Source organism: Ooceraea biroi, chromosome 3 (genome assembly GCF_003672135.1).
Source record: "Ooceraea biroi isolate clonal line C1 chromosome 3, Obir_v5.4, whole genome shotgun sequence".
Classification (NCBI taxonomy): Eukaryota; Metazoa; Arthropoda; class Insecta; order Hymenoptera; family Formicidae; genus Ooceraea; species Ooceraea biroi.
In genome coordinates this window covers 2,542,263-2,563,905 of record NC_039508.1, presented here as the reverse complement: position 1 = coordinate 2,563,905, position 21,643 = coordinate 2,542,263, and the positions used below count along the sequence as shown (strand labels likewise).

The 21,643-nt window shown below is 36.6% G+C and overlaps 6 protein-coding genes and 1 long non-coding RNA gene across 17 annotated transcripts; 4 read left to right on the top strand and 3 right to left on the bottom strand.

Annotated features, from left to right (window-relative positions):
- Positions 1 to 2,028: 2,028 nt before the first annotated feature.
- On the top strand, positions 2,029 to 5,705 carry LOC113561713 (venom acid phosphatase Acph-1-like). Of its 2 annotated transcripts, XM_026968617.1 has the most exons (7): positions 2,029 to 2,132; positions 3,187 to 3,324; positions 3,413 to 3,538; positions 3,802 to 4,015; positions 4,311 to 4,519; positions 4,738 to 5,079; positions 5,375 to 5,705. In XM_026968617.1, the coding sequence occupies exons 1-7, from the start codon at positions 2,130 to 2,132 to the stop codon at positions 5,636 to 5,638; spliced, it is 1,296 nt and encodes a 431-aa protein (XP_026824418.1). In that variant the 5' UTR covers positions 2,029 to 2,129; the 3' UTR covers positions 5,639 to 5,705. The 2 variants fall into 2 exon arrangements, with proteins under 2 accessions (XP_026824418.1, XP_026824419.1); XM_026968618.1 differs by lacking the exon at positions 2,029 to 2,132 and having other exon boundaries at positions 3,141 to 3,324.
- On the bottom strand, positions 5,658 to 8,686 carry LOC105281334. 3 transcript variants are annotated; one of them, XM_011342475.3, is made up of 5 exons: positions 8,567 to 8,686; positions 8,386 to 8,494; positions 7,983 to 8,300; positions 6,518 to 7,860; positions 5,658 to 6,313 (listed from the first exon to the last, which is right to left on the bottom strand). In XM_011342475.3, exons 1-5 carry the CDS (start codon positions 8,603 to 8,605, stop codon positions 5,849 to 5,851), a joined length of 2,274 nt encoding a protein of 757 aa, XP_011340777.2. In that variant the 5' UTR covers positions 8,606 to 8,686; the 3' UTR covers positions 5,658 to 5,848. The 3 variants fall into 3 exon arrangements, with proteins under 3 accessions (XP_011340777.2, XP_011340775.2, XP_011340776.2); XM_011342473.3 differs by having other exon boundaries at positions 8,386 to 8,631; XM_011342474.3 differs by having other exon boundaries at positions 6,518 to 7,845; positions 8,386 to 8,631.
- Positions 8,687 to 9,011: 325 nt separating this feature from the next.
- On the top strand, positions 9,012 to 15,521 carry LOC105281336 (mitochondrial import inner membrane translocase subunit Tim13). 5 transcript variants are annotated; one of them, XR_003406385.1, is made up of 5 exons: positions 9,012 to 9,148; positions 9,226 to 9,294; positions 9,465 to 9,495; positions 9,787 to 9,881; positions 12,282 to 12,626. XR_003406385.1 is itself a non-coding variant. In XM_026968623.1 (5 exons), exons 1-4 carry the CDS (start codon positions 9,044 to 9,046, stop codon positions 12,310 to 12,312), a joined length of 300 nt encoding a protein of 99 aa, XP_026824424.1. In that variant the 5' UTR covers positions 9,012 to 9,043; the 3' UTR covers positions 12,313 to 12,352; positions 15,296 to 15,521. The 5 variants fall into 5 exon arrangements, 4 of the variants coding, with proteins under 4 accessions (XP_026824424.1, XP_026824425.1, XP_026824423.1 ...); XM_026968623.1 differs by lacking the exon at positions 9,465 to 9,495 and adding an exon at positions 15,296 to 15,521 and having other exon boundaries at positions 12,282 to 12,352; XM_026968624.1 differs by lacking the exons at positions 9,465 to 9,495; positions 12,282 to 12,626 and adding an exon at positions 15,296 to 15,521.
- LOC105281337 lies at positions 11,542 to 15,895 on the bottom strand. The gene is made up of 6 exons (XM_011342479.3): positions 15,676 to 15,895; positions 15,468 to 15,521; positions 14,734 to 15,003; positions 13,847 to 14,633; positions 13,522 to 13,730; positions 11,542 to 13,411 (listed from the first exon to the last, which is right to left on the bottom strand). The coding sequence occupies exons 1-6, from the start codon at positions 15,769 to 15,771 to the stop codon at positions 13,343 to 13,345; spliced, it is 1,485 nt and encodes a 494-aa protein (XP_011340781.1). The 5' UTR covers positions 15,772 to 15,895; the 3' UTR covers positions 11,542 to 13,342.
- A 798-nt stretch (positions 15,896 to 16,693) lies between these two features.
- Positions 16,694 to 18,127, top strand: LOC113561714. 2 transcript variants are annotated; one of them, XM_026968620.1, is made up of 3 exons: positions 16,694 to 17,332; positions 17,666 to 17,777; positions 17,886 to 18,127. In XM_026968620.1, exons 1-3 carry the CDS (start codon positions 17,313 to 17,315, stop codon positions 18,069 to 18,071), a joined length of 318 nt encoding a protein of 105 aa, XP_026824421.1. In that variant the 5' UTR covers positions 16,694 to 17,312; the 3' UTR covers positions 18,072 to 18,127. The 2 variants fall into 2 exon arrangements, with proteins under 2 accessions (XP_026824421.1, XP_026824422.1); XM_026968621.1 differs by having other exon boundaries at positions 17,666 to 17,891.
- Positions 18,128 to 18,267: 140 nt separating this feature from the next.
- LOC105281325 (acidic fibroblast growth factor intracellular-binding protein) lies at positions 18,268 to 19,209 on the bottom strand. 2 transcript variants are annotated; one of them, XM_011342460.3, is made up of 3 exons: positions 18,752 to 19,209; positions 18,478 to 18,679; positions 18,268 to 18,403 (listed from the first exon to the last, which is right to left on the bottom strand). In XM_011342460.3, exons 1-3 carry the CDS (start codon positions 18,852 to 18,854, stop codon positions 18,385 to 18,387), a joined length of 324 nt encoding a protein of 107 aa, XP_011340762.1. In that variant the 5' UTR covers positions 18,855 to 19,209; the 3' UTR covers positions 18,268 to 18,384. The 2 variants fall into 2 exon arrangements, with proteins under 2 accessions (XP_011340762.1, XP_019887872.1); XM_020032313.2 differs by having other exon boundaries at positions 18,478 to 19,158.
- On the top strand, positions 18,827 to 21,385 carry LOC113561715. Of its 2 annotated transcripts, none has more exons than XR_003406387.1 (2): positions 18,827 to 18,911; positions 20,864 to 21,385. It is a non-coding gene; the product is annotated as an uncharacterized LOC113561715 (long non-coding RNA). The 2 variants fall into 2 exon arrangements; XR_003406388.1 differs by lacking the exon at positions 18,827 to 18,911 and adding an exon at positions 20,736 to 20,768.
- The last annotated feature ends 258 nt before the right edge of the window (positions 21,386 to 21,643 follow it).

Sequence of the window (21,643 nt, the reverse complement as noted above, 5' to 3'; positions counted from 1 at the left end):
AAATATATGTTACAATTTATATTATTAAAAACGCTAAAAAAACGGAAAATATATGTTACAATAAAAAACGTATCCACATCTAATTAAATAAGATTATAGTTGATGAACATTAAATAAGAATTAGTTAGTATTGTTTGCACGAAGAAGATAAAGTCGGAGAAATAATAAATGTATGTGTGTGTACGCATGAAACATATTAAAACTGTGTGCGTCTAATACAATTAATTGAAAAAATCTGCCCTTCATTATGAAGGATATAACTTACGTTAAATAATTTGATATATACTTTAAATCTGACTTTTATTAGTTTCAGATATCTGTTTTTGCAGATTTACGAAAACACGTAACAAAAAAGAAAAATTAATTTTTTGAAACATATTGTACATTTACAACGGCGCATTTTTAAACACGCAATCGCAAATACAAGAATGATCCACAGACCGCAATTAAATGCCTTAAAGGATGTAGATAAGTATACACGTGATTCGCTGTAAAATTCACGTGTGCTTTATAAATCCGTATAGAAGAGAAAAACCATAAATCATAATAATTTTGTTTGAGATAACGATTCGTTGGATAAAGCAATCACGTCGAAATTGCACGACATAACATGATTTTATAATCGTAAATGATTTTTTAATTTACAATATCACTTGATACATATAAATCTACTACATGGGGATTTACCCTTTTTTACAGGAAAAAAGTGTCTTTAATCTAAAAGTTTACGAATAATTTGCAAAAGAATTTTCTACTAAAAATCATGCAAGCCAAGGATGTCTGACAAAGCAATCTTTATTGATGATTGTGCTATTCCTACTTCTATTTGCTTTTCCTACTTCTCCCTCTTTCTCTCTCTCTCTCCTTGCTTCTGATAATGACATCGTTCATTAAACCAGCTACACGTTACATGAACAATGTTGTTATACTGTTGTATAACAATCTGCATGTATGCGCGCGCACACACACATTCTTTCATTATCATTTAAACACATATATCATTATTATATATTTCTTGGCAAATTATTAACTATTACTTAGATTGTTTTACATGTTTTTTGTATAAGTTCATATTACAGCACTCGATTAAATAAATGCGTCTATATAATTTCCTTTTAATGCTCTCTTTTCTGTTCTAATCAATTTTAATCAATCCTAAGAGTATCAATATCAACAATTGTGTGATGCAACATACGCAATGTACATAATTTATACAAGCTAAAACAGAGATAACATTCAGTGAGACAATGCTCTTTCGTCAACGATGCAAATAAAAGATACACATAGTTGAAACGCGCAAACCGCGTTATCGTAAGAGGATCTAATTATTAATGACAAGATATCCTGGAACAAATCTTGCATTATTAGATCTCATAAGACTGTAATACTATATACTGCGACGCAGCAATATCATTACCAAAGCGTAATTAACATGCATCGTCGCGAATCGTGCCTTTTTACACGCTTATTATACATGGTATGTTGCATGTATCACAAGTATGACATGCATGGATTACCTACGTACTACGCATACATATGTTGGTTACAGATAAGATATCTTGATCTCTTAATTTTCGAAATAATTAAAATTTCTATTTGAACTAGAAATATAGTATAAAATTTTATTTATATTTTAAAATGTTCAGACAGTTACTATATGTTATCAATTTTTATTATATGTTTTCTTATAAAAATAGTATTTTTACAAGATTTCATAATATTTTCTTATTTTATCCAATATATTTTTTTGGAAAGCAAAGAGCCATATTTGCGTGAAACATACAAATTGTTTTTTCTTTAATGTATTTTATTGTGTTTCTATTGTTCTATATTAAATTCGAAAAAGCGAATTTCTCACAAACTGAGCGTTAACTAAATTGGTTTAACGTTCATTTGCAGAATGCAATCCCAAATATTTACCTGTCTATCTCTCGGGTGAGCTAATCACCCTCCGAAAGAATAATATGCTGAGGAGAAGAGGGAGAGAGGTAAGGTATCTGCAAATTGCATTGTTCGTTGTTGCATTTCAGTTCAGTTGCAGTTCAGTTTCTCCGAGAAGATGAAACGCGAATAATCGAAAGATAGGTATTTTGCAGTACTGTCCAAATAATGGATTTATGAAAAAGTAGATGGTGAGTCCAAATAAAAATTTTTTCAGACATTAATTATCTTAAATTTAGGCTTACTTCAATTATATTTTAACTTCGATTATATTTCTCTTTCGGTAAGGTTTTTTCCGTTTTATAATACTTCAATATTAATTTCAGGCTTCTCATTCTAAACGCGTTAAAAACCTTATCAACGATAATCCAAATATAATTATTAGATTATTAATTCCTCTTCCCTGTGTTAATCTATTTACCGTCCATTTACCTCAACCGTTTCGGGCTCTGATTAGCTCATTTCAGTTGTTTTATAATTCAATAAATGTACTTTTTCCAACAAAAATGGGCAAATTAGGATCTTGATTAACGCGATTATATTCGGTGCGTGTTTCTATAATTTATTCGGAGTAAATATGTAAATTATTATTTCAATCCTATTTTCGAATTCTTCTCAGCGACTGACAGTAGTGACCGTGATGATGGTCATGATTGTCATATAATGATAAATAACGATTGTTATGTTATTATATTATATAATGAGTCTTAAATAAATTCGCAATTATAATGCAATAATAAATAATTATAATTGCAATAAAGAATAATGCAAAGAAGGTACAACATTATGTGTTTGCTTATCATTATCGCGTACATCTCAACTGACTGTGCACTTTGATAACACAACTCTGCCGTTTATCAGCCAGATGAGGACGCAAGTGGTTACTTATAGTGGTTACTTACCCTTTAAGAGCCTGCATCCAACCATAATCTGAGGATGTGGACAGAATGAGGAAAACCCTTATCGCGCTTCGTGTTTTTCTGTGACATAATTAAAACTCGGTTACATAAGTCTGTTATATAATAACATAACGAAAATAGTAATTTTATTTATGGATACGTAACAACAAAGAACAATCATGAAGATTCCATTTCCTCTGCTTTTGTTACATAATCAATATTTTTATTTCTGTTATTGCAAATATCGGCAAAAACTATTGCAGCTTAGTCTGTTCGTTTGTCTATTCTCAATTACTTCCAGTGTATTCCCGATTATCGTTGCTTATAATCATTGTTAAAATTGAAGAACTGCCAATATCGGTCTTCCGAAGGAAAAGGGACGCTGAAAATGAACGGGTTGCGTTCATTCGCCCTCATCACACTCGCATCATGCGTCTGGATAATTCCTAGTTTGGCCGCACCGGAATTGAAATTGGTACACGTTGTAAGTATACATATAACTGTTTTACTTCGTTGTATTTGTCAAATATGAGAAAAAAAAACGTTGAATATGCTTGATATGCTTCATATAGTTGTTCGCACACAAGTTATATGCACCGGAAGAGAATGATGCAGATTATGCAAAGCAGAACGAGACCAGCATACCGCAAACTTTATCGTATGAATATTTTACCTCCGCCGCAATGAGCATGCCGAAGGTACGTACAACATTAATCCTACATTAATTCCGTTTATGCGTAAATTAATTGAATAATATTGATTTAATATTGATTCATTAATTTGAGATAAATTCGGCATAAGTTTGCTTGTTTACCTCAAGGTATAGTAACATATATATTTGTTTACCTCAAGGTATTGTAACATATATATTTGTTTCGTTTTTCGAGTGTCTTTAATAACGAATATATGTTACAATCCAATAAATTATTCATTGTCACAAATAAATTTTACCACTATGCAGGAGGCGCACCTCAATATGTACAATCTTGGGGTGCATTTGCGCGAGATCTACAATGAATTTCTAGGCGACATGTTTATGTTAGATGTTATGAAGACGCGCACAACGGAATATGCCTTATCAATATTATCGGCTCAGCTTGTTAACGCGGGTTTGTGGCCCCCTTCGGAGGAACAAATGTGGATGGAGGATTTCAACTGGCAGCCGATACCAACTGGTTAGCATATAGATGGAATCGTCTTTCTTTAATAAAATTTGCAGTATAATTGTTTTTAAGTTTCAACAGTCAGAACACGTTTGATGGTTTACATAACTATCTTTTTTACGTACACTTTTATAAAAACATTATTTTATAAGAAAGATTATAGCGCATAATAATGAGTACAAAATCGATTAATAACTATTAAGGCTTATTGAGAGATTTAAACATATCTAAATTTTTAACAACTTTTCTATAAAAAAAACTTTAGCTTATTTCCTTACATAGCCTTAATAGCCACAAGTTCTTGCAGACTATCTGGAATTGAAAGAGGACACATTGATGCTGGGAACTCTATGCCCAAATTTTCTTTCACAGATGGACCAAATGTTGCAAACAATTGAGGTGCAAAAGATAATAGCACAGCATCAATCTTTATTTGATTATCTTTCTCAGTATACTAAAAGAAACATTAGCACGCCATCAGAAGTGGCTCTTTTGTATGCTACTTTAGAAACAATGGTAAGTCTGCGAAAGTAAAATTTAATTAATTAAATTAATTTAATTAAATTATCATTTGAGAGATTTTCTTGGTAACAAGTGTTATATGTATCATTCCAAAAACCACGTGTACATAAAATCTTGAAATTAAGAATTAGATTAATATATTAATTAATATATTAAAATTAATGTAGATACACACACATCTACAACTATATCTATATAATAATTTTTGTCAGGTTGATCGAAATGAATTATTACCCAATTGGGCGATTGATATATTTCCCGACGGTGCAATGTACAATGTGACTTTATTAGAATACGATCTCCTGTCGGCAAACTCTTTACAAAGGCAGCTTAATGGCGGAACTCTTTTAGGAGAAATTATCGGTAATTCGCTGAAATATAAAGCAGGCGATATACCGAAAGAACGAAAAATATTGCTGTATAGCGGTGACCAAAGAAACATCATCGGAGTTTTGAAGAATCTCGATTCCTGGTCGCCTCACATTCCCAATGAAGCGGCTGCGTTAATCTTCGAACTGTACTTCGATAACGAGACAAAAATTTATGGAATGAAGGTACAAATTTTTTGTTTCTCAATATATAATAATAAAAGAAAGATATGATTTCTTTCACTACTTATAATTATATTTATTAAAGATTTAATTTATATTAATTTAATTTATTTAATTTGTATAATTAAAGATATGATTTCTTACACTATTTATAATTATATAATTTTCTTTTCTTTTTTATAATTATTTTGCCCAAGTTGTCAATACATTTATTATTATATTATTTTATTTAGATATACGCATATTAAAACATATTTTGACATCCTTCATTTTTAACAGAGAAATTGAATTATTTTAGATCAATTATTACACCGGCGTTGGTGGCATAACGATTCCTTTATTATTACCAAACTGTACAGAGATATGTCCGTTGCAGAGTTTAGTAGATATTGCTTTCATTTCGATGCCAGAGAACCCGCAGTCTTTATGTGGATGGCCCATCAAACATTCCATAGAAATAGAAGATCAATTTAATTCTACACATTCCAATATATCCGCTTCGTATCATACTAAGAATCTAATAGTTAGTCTAATATTATTATTTTTTAATATTTTACTATAGAAATATAGTAATGCAATAATAAGGATAGCAAAATAAAAGTTTTATTGCCTTTGAATATTGAGAATAATGTGCGTATTGCTACACAAAATAGATTAACTAAACTTCCAAACATAGGATAACTAAATAACTTCATTTGTACATACTTATTATGACTTAAGTATGAAATATATTAATTATATTACATTATAATTATATTACGCAAGTATATTATTACGATGTAAGCATGTGGAACAGAGACCGTGATTTTTCGGCGAATTCTACATAATTTCTCATAGATACTGCTGTAAAATTTTCCAATTCATTTAACCATCGCGTCCTCTTAATATCCAGATTCAAGCTCATACATTCAAGGTCATCGATACTGATATAATGCCTTTTCCATAAATCTGCGACATGAGGTATCGTGTTTTTCGTAATTCGGGATTCTTGATCTCTCGGTACGATTATGCGATATTTTTGTATCGCGATATTTAGCGCGTAAAACAAAAGATGCAACTGATTTATCACGGCATGTTCGGCAGAACTGTTCTGCCAAATATTTCTTGTGTGCCTAATCAGTGCAGACTGGAACGATTTTAATTTTACTAAAATCAAATGATCGATTATCCCGACGCAAATTGATAATGAATTACACAATTGCAAAATTATTTGCACGCGATACATCAACATGGGTGTCTAGAAAAGATATTATTTATTGTAATACAATGGTTCATTTATGCATGTGTATTTATATTTGCATTTATTTTATTTATAATTACTTTATCTTTTGGATTCTCAAAATGTGCTGTTGACTGCTTATTTTATGTAATTTATTTTTTATTTAATATCTTACGTAATCTTTTATTTTATGTAATATTTATAATAATAAGAGATATGCACCTGATATAATCGTTTACATGTTAGAATCTCGTGCAAAGATTCGATTATCGCCGTCATGATTTCTCTTGCGCATATGTTGGGTTTCCTCTCCATTATAAGAATGTCAGACACATTAAGCGCCGCATTCACAGCTTCCTCTTCCAGAGTATCCTTCCAGCATCTTCGCGTTACATAATCGCTCGCCGTTCTCTCGTCGCAGAGCACCAAGACAATTACCTTGAGCGATTCGATAATTACGTGTTCGACGTTCAGCGACTCCAGAGTGAAATTCAACCAATTAGCAGAAATCGATCCTTCCACCCCTACTCCCTCTTCCCTCGACGAGTTCTTTAAACATTTCGGTTCATATTTTTCTGGCAAAGAGGAAGATCGTCTCTTATACGTTTTTCTCGGTCGTAGTACAGACAGAGAGTTTGCAACATGTTTGTGCGTGATAGTCTCCCTTTTGCAAGACTGCAATTTGGAATGAAATTCGGTGTCGGTCCTCGACGTGCACTCGTCGTCAGTACACCTTGCCGTGATTTCGTAATTAAGTGCATCGGTGCTGTACGCACTGTCGTTCCTCAGATTTTCCAGAGTTACTTTGTTCATCCGCGCACTGCAGCCGACATCGTCGATTCGAAACCCGAAGGTATCATCATCGTAGACGTTTGGGGACATCAGTCGTATTTCATCGGTCAGATAATTAGTGATACTTTCCTGGCAAACTGTCACGTTGCTGATCTGAGAGAGAGCGTCAATTTGAGTTATGACAAGATCGTTAGAATTGCAGCCAGGCGTCAAAGGGAACTTGTCAACCAAACTGCACTGACTCTCCGCTATTAATGACTCTCCGCTGTAGTAGTCCAAGGCGAGAGTCGATTTGATAGATTCATTCCTGGATAATGAAACGGATTTACGGTTACTTGAAGCATCGACATGCTGTCCCTCAGCGAAATAGGCATTCACTTCGTCAACAGCTTCTTTATTTGTTCCGATGTGACTTTTCGATATAAGATTCACTGAACATCCCGCGTCTTCCTCAAGTTCCATCTCCGTTTGACCATCGGACGCGTAACTGAACGCACAAGAGCTTTGAAATAGATCTTTCAAACTCGATGAATATTCCTCGTCTGTTTCCGGAATTACACAGGACGAAGAATCGTTTTTTCCTTCATTTTCTGCGGTATAATTCGTACATATCTCTGACATGAAGGTGTCATCCACGAGCAAGTCGCTTGAATTGTCCGTTGGCGCAATGTTAAGTGTCTCGCTTTGCACATCTTCCAAAATGGAGCGTGACTGACGAATTGTTTCTTGAGGTGCATCACATGACCAATTAGAAATAACTGAAGAATTTAACGCTACGAATTAATATCACAATTGGTTCTCCCGTACACTTGTGAATCTTTCTTCTGACATATGAGAAATCCACAGGCACACGCGCGCACACACACACACACACACACATTTTAAGAGTACTTACCATCAGGTGCATTCCATTGTCTGTTAAATATCTGTTGCAATTGTTCGACTGATACTTGAGACACGGAGGCAATGGTGGATTTCAGCCAGACTATGGCTTGAACGAAATTCAACTCAACCTCGCATCGTCCGATGAAGGCAGGCTTAGTCTCACAAAACGGTAAAGACAAGTTACGTGGTTCAAGAAAATGTTTACAACGATAGCATGTGTAATCCTCGTACGCAACATTACTGCCAGGATTGTTTGCGTGAACTAACCGAGAGTTTCCTCTTGGAGATGTTTGCGCTATGTTACTTGCACAAGGTAGCACCGAACGATCTATAAACAAATGGCATCTTAATGTATTTAATACGCAAAGTAATAACTCAATGAGTATACGTTTACACGGTTAAAAGACTCTTACCCGAATTATTCGGATTATTATATGCGTGAGATACCGTTATTTGTCGCAATTTATCGACTATTATTTGTCTCTCCTTTTCGCGAAACTGTGATTCCGATGTTTTCAATATCTGCAATAATAAAAAGATGTATGTACCAATATAACATACAATAGTACCGTGATTACGAATATTTATCGTTACCTTTTCAGTCTTCGACTTTGTTTTCGCTCTCCTTACCATTTTTCTTGTCTCACGTATCTTTATTATCGATTCTGATAACTCACCGCGGAGTACTTTCTCTTTTTATAGATACATTTACATATCTTATTAATAAATATCTGAGATACCTTTTTCTCTAATTGACGCACACTCTTACTTACATTCAATCGATTAGTACATACAATCAACTATAAATGCTATAGAAAAAATGTAGCAAAACATCCGAGATACTTTCAAAAACGCAGTGTACGTGGAATTATCAACCAATCGCGTGGAAGTTTCCAGCCGCGTGAAAGCGCCGCGACTGAAGATTGGTCGCGTCCCGTGGAAGGGAGGCTTGCGGTAAGCTTCACGTGTCTCACAACCGGCGAGGTTAGGGTGGCCCCGTGGGAGAAACAATAGGATTTTGTAGATTTAATTTTTATCGCCGCATACACGCAATTCCCGGATTTCAAAAACATGGAGGCATTGGCCGCGGGAAATCTGACCGGCTCGCAGCGAGATGAGTTAATGCAGCAAGTGAAGCAGCAAATAGCGGTCGCCAATGCCCAGGAACTGCTCACGGTATCGTTACACAACGGTCGCTCTAAATATCATCTCTCGGCTGACTGAATGTTACACGTTCTTACGCGTATTTGCAGAAAATCACGGAAAAGTGCTTCAAAAAATGCATAGGCAAGCCGGGTACCTCGCTGGATAGCTCGGAACAGGTAAGCTCTCCATTACGCCCGATATAACCTCAAATTTGCGACGAGAACCTTTTCTAAGGCTTACGATTCTTGGAATATTCGAGTTTTTCTTATTGAGATTATAACCGATTGAAAAGCTCTCTAAAAGTCCAGTTATATGCTTTAAAGATTATAAACTAAGAATTTTGCAGAATATATATTTCTATTGCGTACAACGGAAAGGTTAGTAAAAGTCTATTAATGGATCGACTACTAATGACGCTTTTGTTCAAATAAAACCCTGCCTGACGTATATTCCGTATATTATTTTGTGCGATCAACTGCAATCCGAGATTTTTATTAATCTTCATCACCATGTGTTTTGTTAATTGAAAGTTTAAACATTTTTCATACACATTCTATAATAATTAAATTCATATCACCTCTTTTAATTTTTCGTTGGTTCACACTTAATTTGTAGATTAATGATTCTTGCGTACTTTAACTTTGTTCATTGGGTAATTTATTTTACAGAAATGCATAGCAATGTGCATGGATCGATACATGGACTCGTTTAATCTTGTATCAAAGACGTACAGTGAACGGCTCCAGAGGGAGCGCAACAGAATGTAAATACAAAAATTCATGGAAATACATTGTTACCTGTTATCCGTTTTGTAATTCAATGGCGCAATCAAAGGATATAATGTTCATCATAGTTATATACAGATATATTTGTTTTTTTTTTTATATGAATGGTGATATACATTATCATAATTTTAACCGATACAACAAACCTTTAGATTTTCCGATTCAAGAAATTTAATACATTTTTGTATACTACCATAAATTACGTATGATACAATTAAAGTGTACGTAAGATAATAACGCTATCTACAATTTGAAAAAAAGTGCAGAAGCTCAATTGTTTATTACGATACATATTACATCTGTTATATAGTATAGCATAGTAATAAATACCTTTGTTGATGCTGCCTATGGTAAAGAAACGTTTCCATTATTATTAGCGAGAATAATGGAGAATAATGCCGTGCACGATACGGAGGTTGAAAGTAATGAAAAAAAAGTAGGCGACCACATTGCAAAAGAGAAAAATCTTTATAAAATAAATAACATATACATGAGAGAGTACATATCATTGTATCATACTCAAAAATCATAAATAAGTAACATAGGTGTTTTTTTCGTAAAACCCACAATTCCACAGTATTTTTATTTGCATTCTTTATAATTATTTCTCATACATACTAAAAAGGCACGGTATAGCTACCAATGTTTCAACGTGGTTACAAAATAATTATCTGCGACTGTGTGGAGAAGTATCGTAAAGCAGATATTATTATCGTCATTATTATTATTATCCTCATTATTATTACCATTATTACTTAATAGCTCATTTGTAAATTTCAAACTGTGGATTATATGAGTAGCTATGAGCTATGATTACCTATACCGAAAATATCGAATTTTTTTACTTCGTGAATATGTGCATTTAAACACCACTGTGTCATATGTACATATGTTTCATATAATACAATAAATTATTACTCGATTTAATGTATTATTTGCATTCAGATATGTTCCTCTGGTAAAATCTGTGTCAAACAATATATAAAAAAAAGAAAGTCTCGATCATCCTCGAATACGAGTAAATACAAATTCAAAAGCGTTGCGGAGTACGAGACAGACAATTTGCATCTCAATCATCTCTCGAACGAATAACCGTGTCCCATGCGTTTCTCTAGGATACATACATGTCGCGTATAAGAAGTTGTACGAGTCAATCGCGGAAAAACGGTCCTACATTCTTTAAAACGAAAAAATAAAATACACAAAGCAGCGTGTTAAAGTTATCATCTTATAGCTGAACAAAGTCTTTAAAGTAATAGTACCTCTCCTAAATAGAAATGTCCGCGCGTTACCCTGCAATCAACCCCGGTTACCCCCGGTTGAAGGCAAAAGCTTTCTGTTAACTCCGGAAAGTCAAGTAAAACCTGCAGTCATATATATCTGTGCAACAAAATGCTCCTTACATAAATTATTCCCTTAGTCTACACTGAGAAATACTTATTTCGTATAAACGTGCTTGCTAATGGTAACGATGCAACGAAAGTATGACTATCTTAGTAACAATGGAATGTATCTATGTTCTAGATTCTATAGAGCATAGGAATGTTCAAATGCAGTCCTGAATATTGTAAAACTACTGTGTCGATAATAGAAATGTAACCACGCTGATTAGCCAGGAACACACCTGTTCTTTTTTTCTTTTTTCCCCAAGGTTTGCGTATATCAAGACAAACGGTAGTTCGAATTAAGCGATTCCGTTACTACGTATGCACGTACGTGATTTTTAAAAATAAGTACGAGTACTTGCCCCGCAGGGTCTCGCGGTTCCGTTGAACCGTGAATTTGTAAATTCACGAGTATGAATATTTAGCAAAATAATTACATGCATCCCAGCATATGATAAAATCTGAAGTAAATATCCGATCGTAGCAAATGATCTTGTTTTTAATTATCTTTCTTCAGCTGAATGACGAGCGTAGCGAACGTTAGCCAATTCAAATGTCATCGAGCGACGGAATTTCTTCTTTCGAACCGTAGTTTCTAATATCGGTAGTAATTGTAACATAGTCTATCTGTCAATGAAAAATTCTGGCTGGCTATATACTTCTTATAAAAGGATTTTGATTTGTCAAGCATCTAGTTGATCCACTTCGAGTTGTACTTAGTTATTGCATCTTATATGAGAGCGTAAAATATCCACATTAAGTATTTCCCTTTTCCATTCCTTTTTTTTATGAGTTGGATTACCCAAAAATTAATATCCTAGTCTCCTACAGCTTTCGCTAATCATAATTTTCTATGAATCGTGGATGCAAGAAAATATATAAGCACCTAATTCTTTTTTTTTTCCTTAGATAACGTTAACTTTCATAAATAACTTTAGCTTCAAACACTTAGCACCATTATGTTCGAAAAAATAATTTGATGGATCTTTTTAGGCAATCCATATCTAGACGGACGATTTCCTGATATTGTTACAACACTATATCAGTAACTTTATATAAATGAGGTAATGGACAATGTTCAGTCATAAAATTAAACGTACTTTTTAGTAAACACATCAAAACGCTAATAGAAAGACATATTCTAAAAAAGGAGAGACATATGACTAAGTTAAGTTACTAACAAGCAGTAACTGTAATCTTCATATTTCCCTAATATTCAAATTATCATAACACTTGTGTAGTTTGCTTGTAAGAGTAATAATACTAGGCATAGTTTTACATTACAACGTAGAAGGTAGTCTGTCTGAAGTTGAATAAAATTAAATAAGTTTATTTTTATATATTACATATTGTTAGTGTTGTCCTCTGAGATAAAAACTTTAAAAATATATTGCAAATTTACATTAATATAGCAATAATTTAATAGAATTCTCCATACACTTATTCGCCCTTTAATCGAGTCGACATCGTAATCAATGGCGAGAAACAATGTTTATACAACGGATTATAAAAAATACATATTGCATGCTTATTAACAACAGCGTCTTGATTAATCGTATTGCTTTTTTTCATTGTGTAATATCTCGGGGAAAATCTGTGAGATAGATTAATGATGTTTATTCGAGTATACTATTGTTACCATGAGCTATGGACAGTCTCGAAGCGTCGCTCATTTTTACGAACCGTTTCATGTATAAAAATATCGCATCATCTATCGTGTATCGAAATATCCATTCAGACATTTTCCTTCTACGTCTTTTCCTTTTTTATTTTATTTTTTTTTTTGCTTTTTTCTCTTTTCTTTGCAGCGCAACTTATATAAGTATTGAGCCACAAGGTTGGCAGTGCCCTTATCAGAAACTATGAATTTTCAACGTTCTGATGTTCCTGAATTCTCATGATAATTGGCGCAGACATCCCGGGAGGATGCTCCAGCGGTAGGATATCTCGATCTCGTCGAGTTGTTACGTACAGGAGAGATTAATTTTTTTTCTAGTTGTCTAATTTTCTCACGGAGAGAATCTGTATAAGAGTGACACGAGTGAAAAGTTCTTCTATATGTAATCCGCGGTAATACCCGTCGTAAAGTTTGATATATTCTTATCCGTATTCGTATCTTCGAGCTAAAATATAACGATTTTATGTATACATACGAGAGGGAAGTGTCGCGTGCGGTCGCAACTGAGGCCGCCTCGTGTCGCTGGTCGTGTTAAGTCAGGTTCAGTTTACTCACGCAGGAAGTACTGCTCAATATTTCGTCTACCTCTTCAATATCCTCGCTCAGGTTCTCGGTGCGAGCGCTTTGAGGCGTCTCCTCCTTCTTCGTTCGCAATTTGAGAGGGCTGCCCGTTTTATCCGGTTCCTTCGAGGGGCTTTGCTCGTTCGCGCTGCCAGACGCGGATGACACAAAGTCCTCTTCGTAATTATCTATACCATCAGTGGCTGTAAAAACATGCACTGCTTCAGCGCACTTCGCACATCGCACAAAATCGTACCAAAAAAAAAGAGAAAGAAACATATTTGTACTGCATTAATTTGATTACATTTCGATTACTTACCAAGACCAATATCCATCAACTGTTTCAAATCGTTAATATTGGCCTTTTTGCCATTGAGCGGCGGCAAATCGCCGAATATAGAATTTTGATTTATCGCTGGCAAGCCCTCCAGAAAGGGTTCGGCGTCGCCCATCGTATTGACGTTCTTTCGCTCGCCGCCGACGATAATCTCGTCGAAGTATATAGTTTTCCCGAAGTTGCCTCCCACGTTAACCGGCTTCTTATTTTGTACGTTATTCTCTATGCTTAACTCCAAGCTATTTATACTGTTTTGCTTAGTTAGTACATCTTTGTTTTGATTTGCTCGCGCGTCAATTACTATAGATTCGTCAAACTTAATTAGAGACTCGGATTTGTTTAGTGGACTCGTTTGATTAGAAGTAACATTACTATCAGTCTCCTGCGCCAGGTCGTTCGTGCGGACATCGTATGGGCTCGCAGTACTCTTATCAAAAATTACGTTATTATTCCCGTTACCTTCAATTCCATCATGTTCTGTTGTATTCTCCCTGAGAGAGGATTGACGCTTATCACAACCCGACGTATCCGCTGTAACGTCAGCGACGACCGGTGGATCTTTGCATTTCTTGTCCGTTATTGTCACGTTTATTGAAACTTTCGGGCTTTGCTCGGAAATGCTCTCTAACTTCTCGGAGAGGTCGTTGTCATTCGACGACGACGACACAGATTCATTGTGGATCATTTTCGGGACCGAGACTTCGAACGTCGCGTTCGCGAAGTTCGTTGAGGCTTCGTCCGTTTCATCGTGTCTGTCATTAGTTTTGCTCTACAAGGAAAGACGCAAGGTATACATTTTCTTCCGTTCTCCTTAACTGCATTACATTACATCTGATTAGATTAACGATTGACTCGATTTAACGCGATACCTTCTGAGAACTATTAAAGGCACCGTTGATGCTGTTTTTCAGAATCTCTCCCAGTAACGGCTCAGTCGAATCAATACCCAGTTCCTCGCACAACTTATTTCTTCCTATGTAATTATATTCCTTGCCAAAGTACGTTTCTGGATCATATACGGATATCGTGTATTCAAGACCAAAGTATTCTAGGAACTCCCTAACCAAGGAAAACAATAATTTTCCTTCTGAATTGGACAGGTACTGCTTTACAGTTTTGTTGAGAAGCGGTTCAGGATTCTGAAACATTCATTTGGAATCTGTTAGATTACACTCTTGTGCTTACAAGACATCCCTTCTTTTCTATCTTTTTTACTTCTTACAGATTTATATTCTTATAGATTTGAATGAGTAAAATATAATTAACTGAAGTCTAACGAGAATCAGGGCACATAAATCTGCATTTCACAGTTGTATGTTACACACAGAGTTTACTTTCCACATTAACCATGAATTTACTTTTGCGAAGTATCCTATATCGATCACGCAATATAGTCATTAAAAATAATGCAAATTTCTTTGTGAAATACAGATACAATGGATGACCAAGTATGACTACACCACGGAGTTATTCCCAGATGGAGATAGCTGGTTACTCATTTGGCACGCATGAGATAGTCGTCACGACCGATCGAGCACAAAGAATTGTAAACAGGAAGCGTCCTTGTTGCACGTCGTTGCGGCACGCTGGGCAAGATACCTACCATCACCGAATCCTGTTCCTCGAGTGTCAGGAACACGTTCGCCCTGAGTTCCGCCTGCGAACATCACAAAAGACGCGTGATAATGCGACAGTGATAAGGGGGACGGTGAATCGGCGGCCGTTTATTCACAGATTTGCACCGAAAACACGCGCCTAACCTACGGAGGAACCGATTTTTTTTTTCACAATATAGCATCCCCAGGACGCACCCGTATTTTGGCGAGAACTCCATTAGTCTCCAAGGTCTGCACCACCAGGTCCCGTAATTCCGTGTCCTCCTCCATCGAGATGTTCCCGTCTATCATGATTAAGAAATAAAAAAAATGCTCCGACGAACACTCTCAAGAGATGTAAATATTTACGCTTTCCATCGCGTGCTACTTTTTCGCGGATGCGACACTGCGCGGAGACTTTCTCCCTCCGGCCGGTCTAGGGAATTTTCTTCGCACTAGAAACATAATTCATGCGGATTGGAATCACACATCATGCATATACTTGCCAAAATTCATAAAATTATACGTTATTTGAACTTCAAATTTTGAAGTCCAGCTAGTGATTTGAATTGGAAATGAGGTGTCTCCATGGTTCAAACAACAAATCTTTATTTTAGCATATTCTACTGAAAGCACGAGTAGACTTGCAAAGCTATGAAAGTTATTTTTAATATTTTCGTGTCATTGACATTAGAATACATAGACGGAGCCTTAGCTATCGAAGAAGGTGAGGGGGAGCCTGATATTCGCGGTAAGGGGGAACTGCATGAACTTCGGTCGAATTCGGTTACGTTCGGCTAACGTTCGGCTAATGGTTCGGTTAACGGAGCTCCTGCTCACATGTTGTGCTTGTGCTTATTGTATTGATATCTAAAGTGATTATGACCTTTTGGATTTCTATCAGTGACATGAGTTTTGTGTATTTGGCTGCAATAAACGTATAAATAATAAAAATTCTGAACAATTAGAAAAAGAAAAAGTTGCAAACAGAAAGTTTTCATTCCACTTGTAAGTAAATTATTTGAAACCTAGATTAGGTTATAGTTATGTTAATAAGAAATTATATGTAATTTTATTGAGTAAGTAAAGCGAACTAAATGGTTTGTTGACTTGATTTACATTATTATCAAATAATAATGAAACAGGTATGACGCCAATTATTTTATTATATAGTTATATTTACAGTTGTAAAATAATAAAAATAATAAATAAATAAATTTACAAGTATGTGTGTTCTATATTGTATTTTATATTCTATTGAATTTCTTTATATATATGCGTATTTAGATCAACAGTTCTCAACTTTATTTACCTTTCAAAGTGTTTCTCTTTTTGCAAATTTTTACACATTCTAGATACGGTTTAGCTTCATAAAGCAAAAAACACTTTTATTCCCATTTATTATTTAATACATATATATAAAATTATTAAAATAGCGTTCGCGATTTGTCAAAAATAAATGTTCTTCAAACATTTCCATAAAAATCTCATTGCGAATTGCTGATGCCGATGGAATTGTCATGCAACGCCGAACATAACCGAACCGCTAACCACGGAATTACCCGAAGTTCATGCACTACCCCCCTTACCGCATTTATCAGCTTCCCCTCTGAGAAGGCTCCGTCTATGTATTCTAATGTCAATGTTTCGTGTCGTATTATGCATAACGACAGAGACAGGCATGTCTGCGAATCAAACACGAGTGGTATAAAATTGTCGAGGATGCGAAAGGCGTGAAATTTGCATGATTCTTTCTGTACATATTTTCGTCTTTCGTCATTCGGTTCTTCCTGCCGATATCGAGGCAGGCACGCTTATCTGTTTGGGGTTATTCGGTAGCAGGAAAATCAATAATGGACTATGCCATGGTAATGTGAGCATTCCAACAAGTTGCAGTACAAAACTGTGTAGATATCGTTCACTCGGAGCTCGTGAAACGTGTGGCTCTACTTAATTTTCATGATAACACGTGGTACACGTTATTGATTACGGCAAATTCTCGATGTGACGCGTATGAAACTGTAGGAGCAGTGACACGTGTTCACTCAACCTCTACGATACGTTAAATGTCAACATTTTTGAGTGCAATTTAGTTAATTGTAATACGCGTTTCACGTTTGTGATGATATTGGTTTTCACGCGAATTTCGTGCTCGATCAGTGAGTTAACCCAAAACAAATAGTGCAAGTGTCTCTTTCTGTTGCAGACGAGTTAAGAAGCCGAGCTTCTACACCCGTAAATGCTTCGAGGCACGGAAGATAGTGGAATTGAGTGATCCTAAAGCCGTTAACCATGTGGAGGACGAAAGACTCTTCTTGGTAAATGTCTGCTTCAATGACCAAGTGGACGGACACTTGCTCATTAGATTCGCCCAATTCATACACGATTACAGTTCATACATGAAAGAACATGATTCTGCAAGGTAGAAATTACTCGGCGATACAAAACTATTCCTGTCACTTGTTCCCTGTCCAAGTCTGTGTCGAAGTACTCGGAACCGACGCAGCGGTACGTCCAGGAGGCCATCATGCTGTTGGCGCAATGGTACAGGTCGGGAAACGTCAGGAATTGCAGTTTCCTCTTGTTCATTTCGAGGCGCAGACAAGCTATAAACACCACCGCTGCGTATCGTCTAACGCGTAACAATAAAAGAGTGCTTGATTAACATTACATCACGTAAATAACACAATTCTTGTAGTGTCATGCATCATACTTGGCGAGATCTCCGGAGAGCAGGAAATGCTGTTTGATGTTTGCCACTAGGGACCCTGGCAAGTCTTCGACAATTTTGAATACCCTTTTCACATTATCGTACTGTCTTCGACAACTCTTCAAGGTGATCCCATCTTCTCCGCCACTTCGTCCATGTCCTTCCTGCTCTTGGACGTTATCTTCTTCCCTAGCAATTCGCGTACAACGACATCGTCAAACTCCTAGGTGATACCTAGGATAGAGAATCATTCGGAATAGTGTTTACTTTGGAATAGAGCAGTCGACAGCTCACGTTCTTCCCCTTACATTTCTATAAGCATCTGACTAGTTTGTGGTTCTATCCGAAAGGCCAATTGTTCGCTAGCTAGCTCAGTAGGAGTATGCAGCAGCTTCTCCAACAGAGCATAGGTGCGATAGTGATCGTGTATGTCGGATGCGACTAGCTCGAGCGGTGCGTTCGTCTGCTGACAGATCCCCCGCTGATGCAGAATGTTGACCGCATCGCTAGCTAAAGAAATACCCATCATTTTAAAATCAATGGGTCCACATAAGAATACGTGACGAAAAGAACAAGCATTGCCTTTGCCTAATAAACTCGCAGGAACGCCCGTCGACCCAAAGCTGGTAGATCTCCGGGTCGACCAGGGTGTAGTTACTGATGAACGCGTCAACCTCCGACACATCTTCAATTTACAAACGCGACATCATGCGCAAGATTAGTTCACGGGATCACCACGAAGGTAATGCGGTAATACTTAAGGAGACGGGCTTCCTCACCGATTTCCTTCTAACTTTGCAATATCGTTTATTTTGATGAGAAAATACGATTGCGAGAAGGAAAATCGTCGTTCTCAACTAGGAAGAAAGTTATCACCTACTGAAAAATGACAGTTTCGGGGTTAGGAAAACTGTCATACCGGCGGTCTACGGGCGTAGAGCACACTGACCGAGCATGCGCGGTGACGTTAAAGTGCGCGGAATTAGAAATGTTGCGTGATTGTCGCTATCCAATAAGTAAGTTATTAACAAATCATTTAATTTATCGTACTAAAAATTATTTGCTACTAATCTAATCTACCCTAATCTGTTATCTGTTAATTCATGTGAAGCGAGGTTCCACGCAAAGCAAGGTTCTACATTGTAACTTCCACAGAGTACTTTTGGTCACCTCAAAGTTTTGTTATATTTTTTATGTGGAAGAGTACTAGGTGACGGGCGAAGCCCGTCTCCTCGTGCTCTTCCACCCAAGCATATACTTTCCCAGTATAAACTCTCTTACTTTAATATTATTAATTTTTTATACTGGGGAAGTATATGCTTGGGTGGAAGAGCACGAGGAGACGGGCTTCGCCCGTCACTTAGTACTCTTCCACATAAAAAATGTAACAAAACTTTCAGGCGACCAAAAGTACTGCGTGGAAGTTACAATGTAGAACTTTGCTTTGCGTGGGACCTTGCTTCACATGAATTGAAGACCTATTTGGAATCGTACTAATTTGCATTGGAAGTACAATTAGTACGATTCCAAATAGGTCTTCAATTCATGTGAAGCGAGGTTCCACGCAAAGCAAGGTTCTACATTGTAACTTCCACAGAGTACTTTTGGTCACCTCAAAGTTTTGTTATATTTTTTATGTGGAAGAGTACTAGGTGACGGGCGAAGCCCGTCTCCTCGTGCTCTTCCACCCAAGCATATACTTTCCCAGTATAAACTCTCTTACTTTAATATTATTAATTTTTTATACTGGGGAAGTATATGCTTGGGTGGAAGAGCACGAAGAGACGGGCTTCGCCCGTCACTTAGTACTCTTCCACATAAAAAATGTAACAAAACTTTCAGGCGACCAAAAGTACTGCGTGGAAGTTACAATGTAGAACTTTGCTTTGCGTGGGACCTTGCTTCACATGAATTGAAGACCTATTTGGAATCGTACTAATTTGCATTGGAAGTACAATTAGTACGATTCCAAATAGGTCTTCAATTCATGTGAAGCGAGGTTCCACGCAAAGCAAGGTTCTACATTGTAACTTCCACAGAGTACTTTTGGTCACCTCAAAGTTTTGTTATATTTTTTATGTGGAAGAGTACTAGGTGACGGGCGAAGCCCGTCTCCTCGTGCTTTTCCACCCAAGCATATACTTTCCCAGTATAAACTCTCTTACTTTAATATTATTAATTTTTTATACTGGGAAAGTATATGCTTGGGTGGAAGAGCACGAGGAGACGGGCTTCGCCCGTCACTTAGTACTCTTCCACATAAAAAATGTAACAAAACTTTCAGGCGACCAAAAGTACTGCGTGGAAGTTACAATGTAGAACTTTGCTTTGCGTGGGACCTCGCTTCACATGAATTCAAAACCTATTGGATAGCGACAATCACGCAACATTTCTAATTCCGCGCACTTTAACGTCACCGCGCATGCTCGGTCAGTGTGCGCTACGCCCGTAGACCGCCGATATGACAGATTTCCTAACCCCGAAACTGTCATTTTTCAGTAGGTGATAACTTTCTTTCTAGTTGAGAGCGACGATTTTCCTTCTCGCAATCGTATTTTCTCATCAAAATAAACGATATTGCAAAGTTAGAAGGAAATCGGTGAGGAAGCCCGTCTCCTTAAGTATTACCCCGCAAAACTGTCAGACTCCGTGTCACTAGTCGCTACCTGTCAATTGCGCTTTCTCCGGTTTTAGGTTATCACGATCGAGGAAATCCAGGTTAGGTTCCCCAGCGGCCGCCATATTGGTGAAACGGACGGGGCAACGACTCGCGTAGTGCTGCGACACTCGCTTGACTCGTGCGGTTTGACTTTCGTACGACTCACGTAGTACCATGGTGGAAGTAACAAGGTGTGCTATTACCTCGGACGAATTTCGTCACGTTCCGCGCAGCACCAAGTTGTCGCCATTTTGCAAATAGCAACCAATAGCAACGCGATAATAAATGTAAACGAAAGTGTCACGACACAGGTTATGCACTGTTTCAGAGTCTCGCACATCGCACGATGCCGTCGTGTTCGTTTAAACAGTGTAAAAACACGTCACGAAATAATAAACATGTTAGGTATTTTTCATTTCCAAAAAATGAAAAAATGATTGCGCAGTAGAAAAGACTTTGCAAAGAAAATGTCAATGCAAAGAACGGTATGTATATATGCAATATTGAAAGGTGGTAAATGGAATTTAACAAATTAAATATAATAGAATATAATAAAATACATTGTTTAAAATTTCTTTATCTAGCTCGGGTTTGTTCTCAACATTTTAAGACCTCGCAATATAAAGATCGGTCATTTTTACGTGAGATACTACCTATACAGGGTGTCCCAGACCTACCGTATCACCGGTTAATGGTAGATTCCTGAGGTGATTCTGAGACGAATATTCCTCTTGCAAAATGTCGAGGGTGACGTAGTGTCGGCGCTACGAGGGGTTGTATTTATCCTATCCTTGTGTAGAATTTTCCCGCGTTCA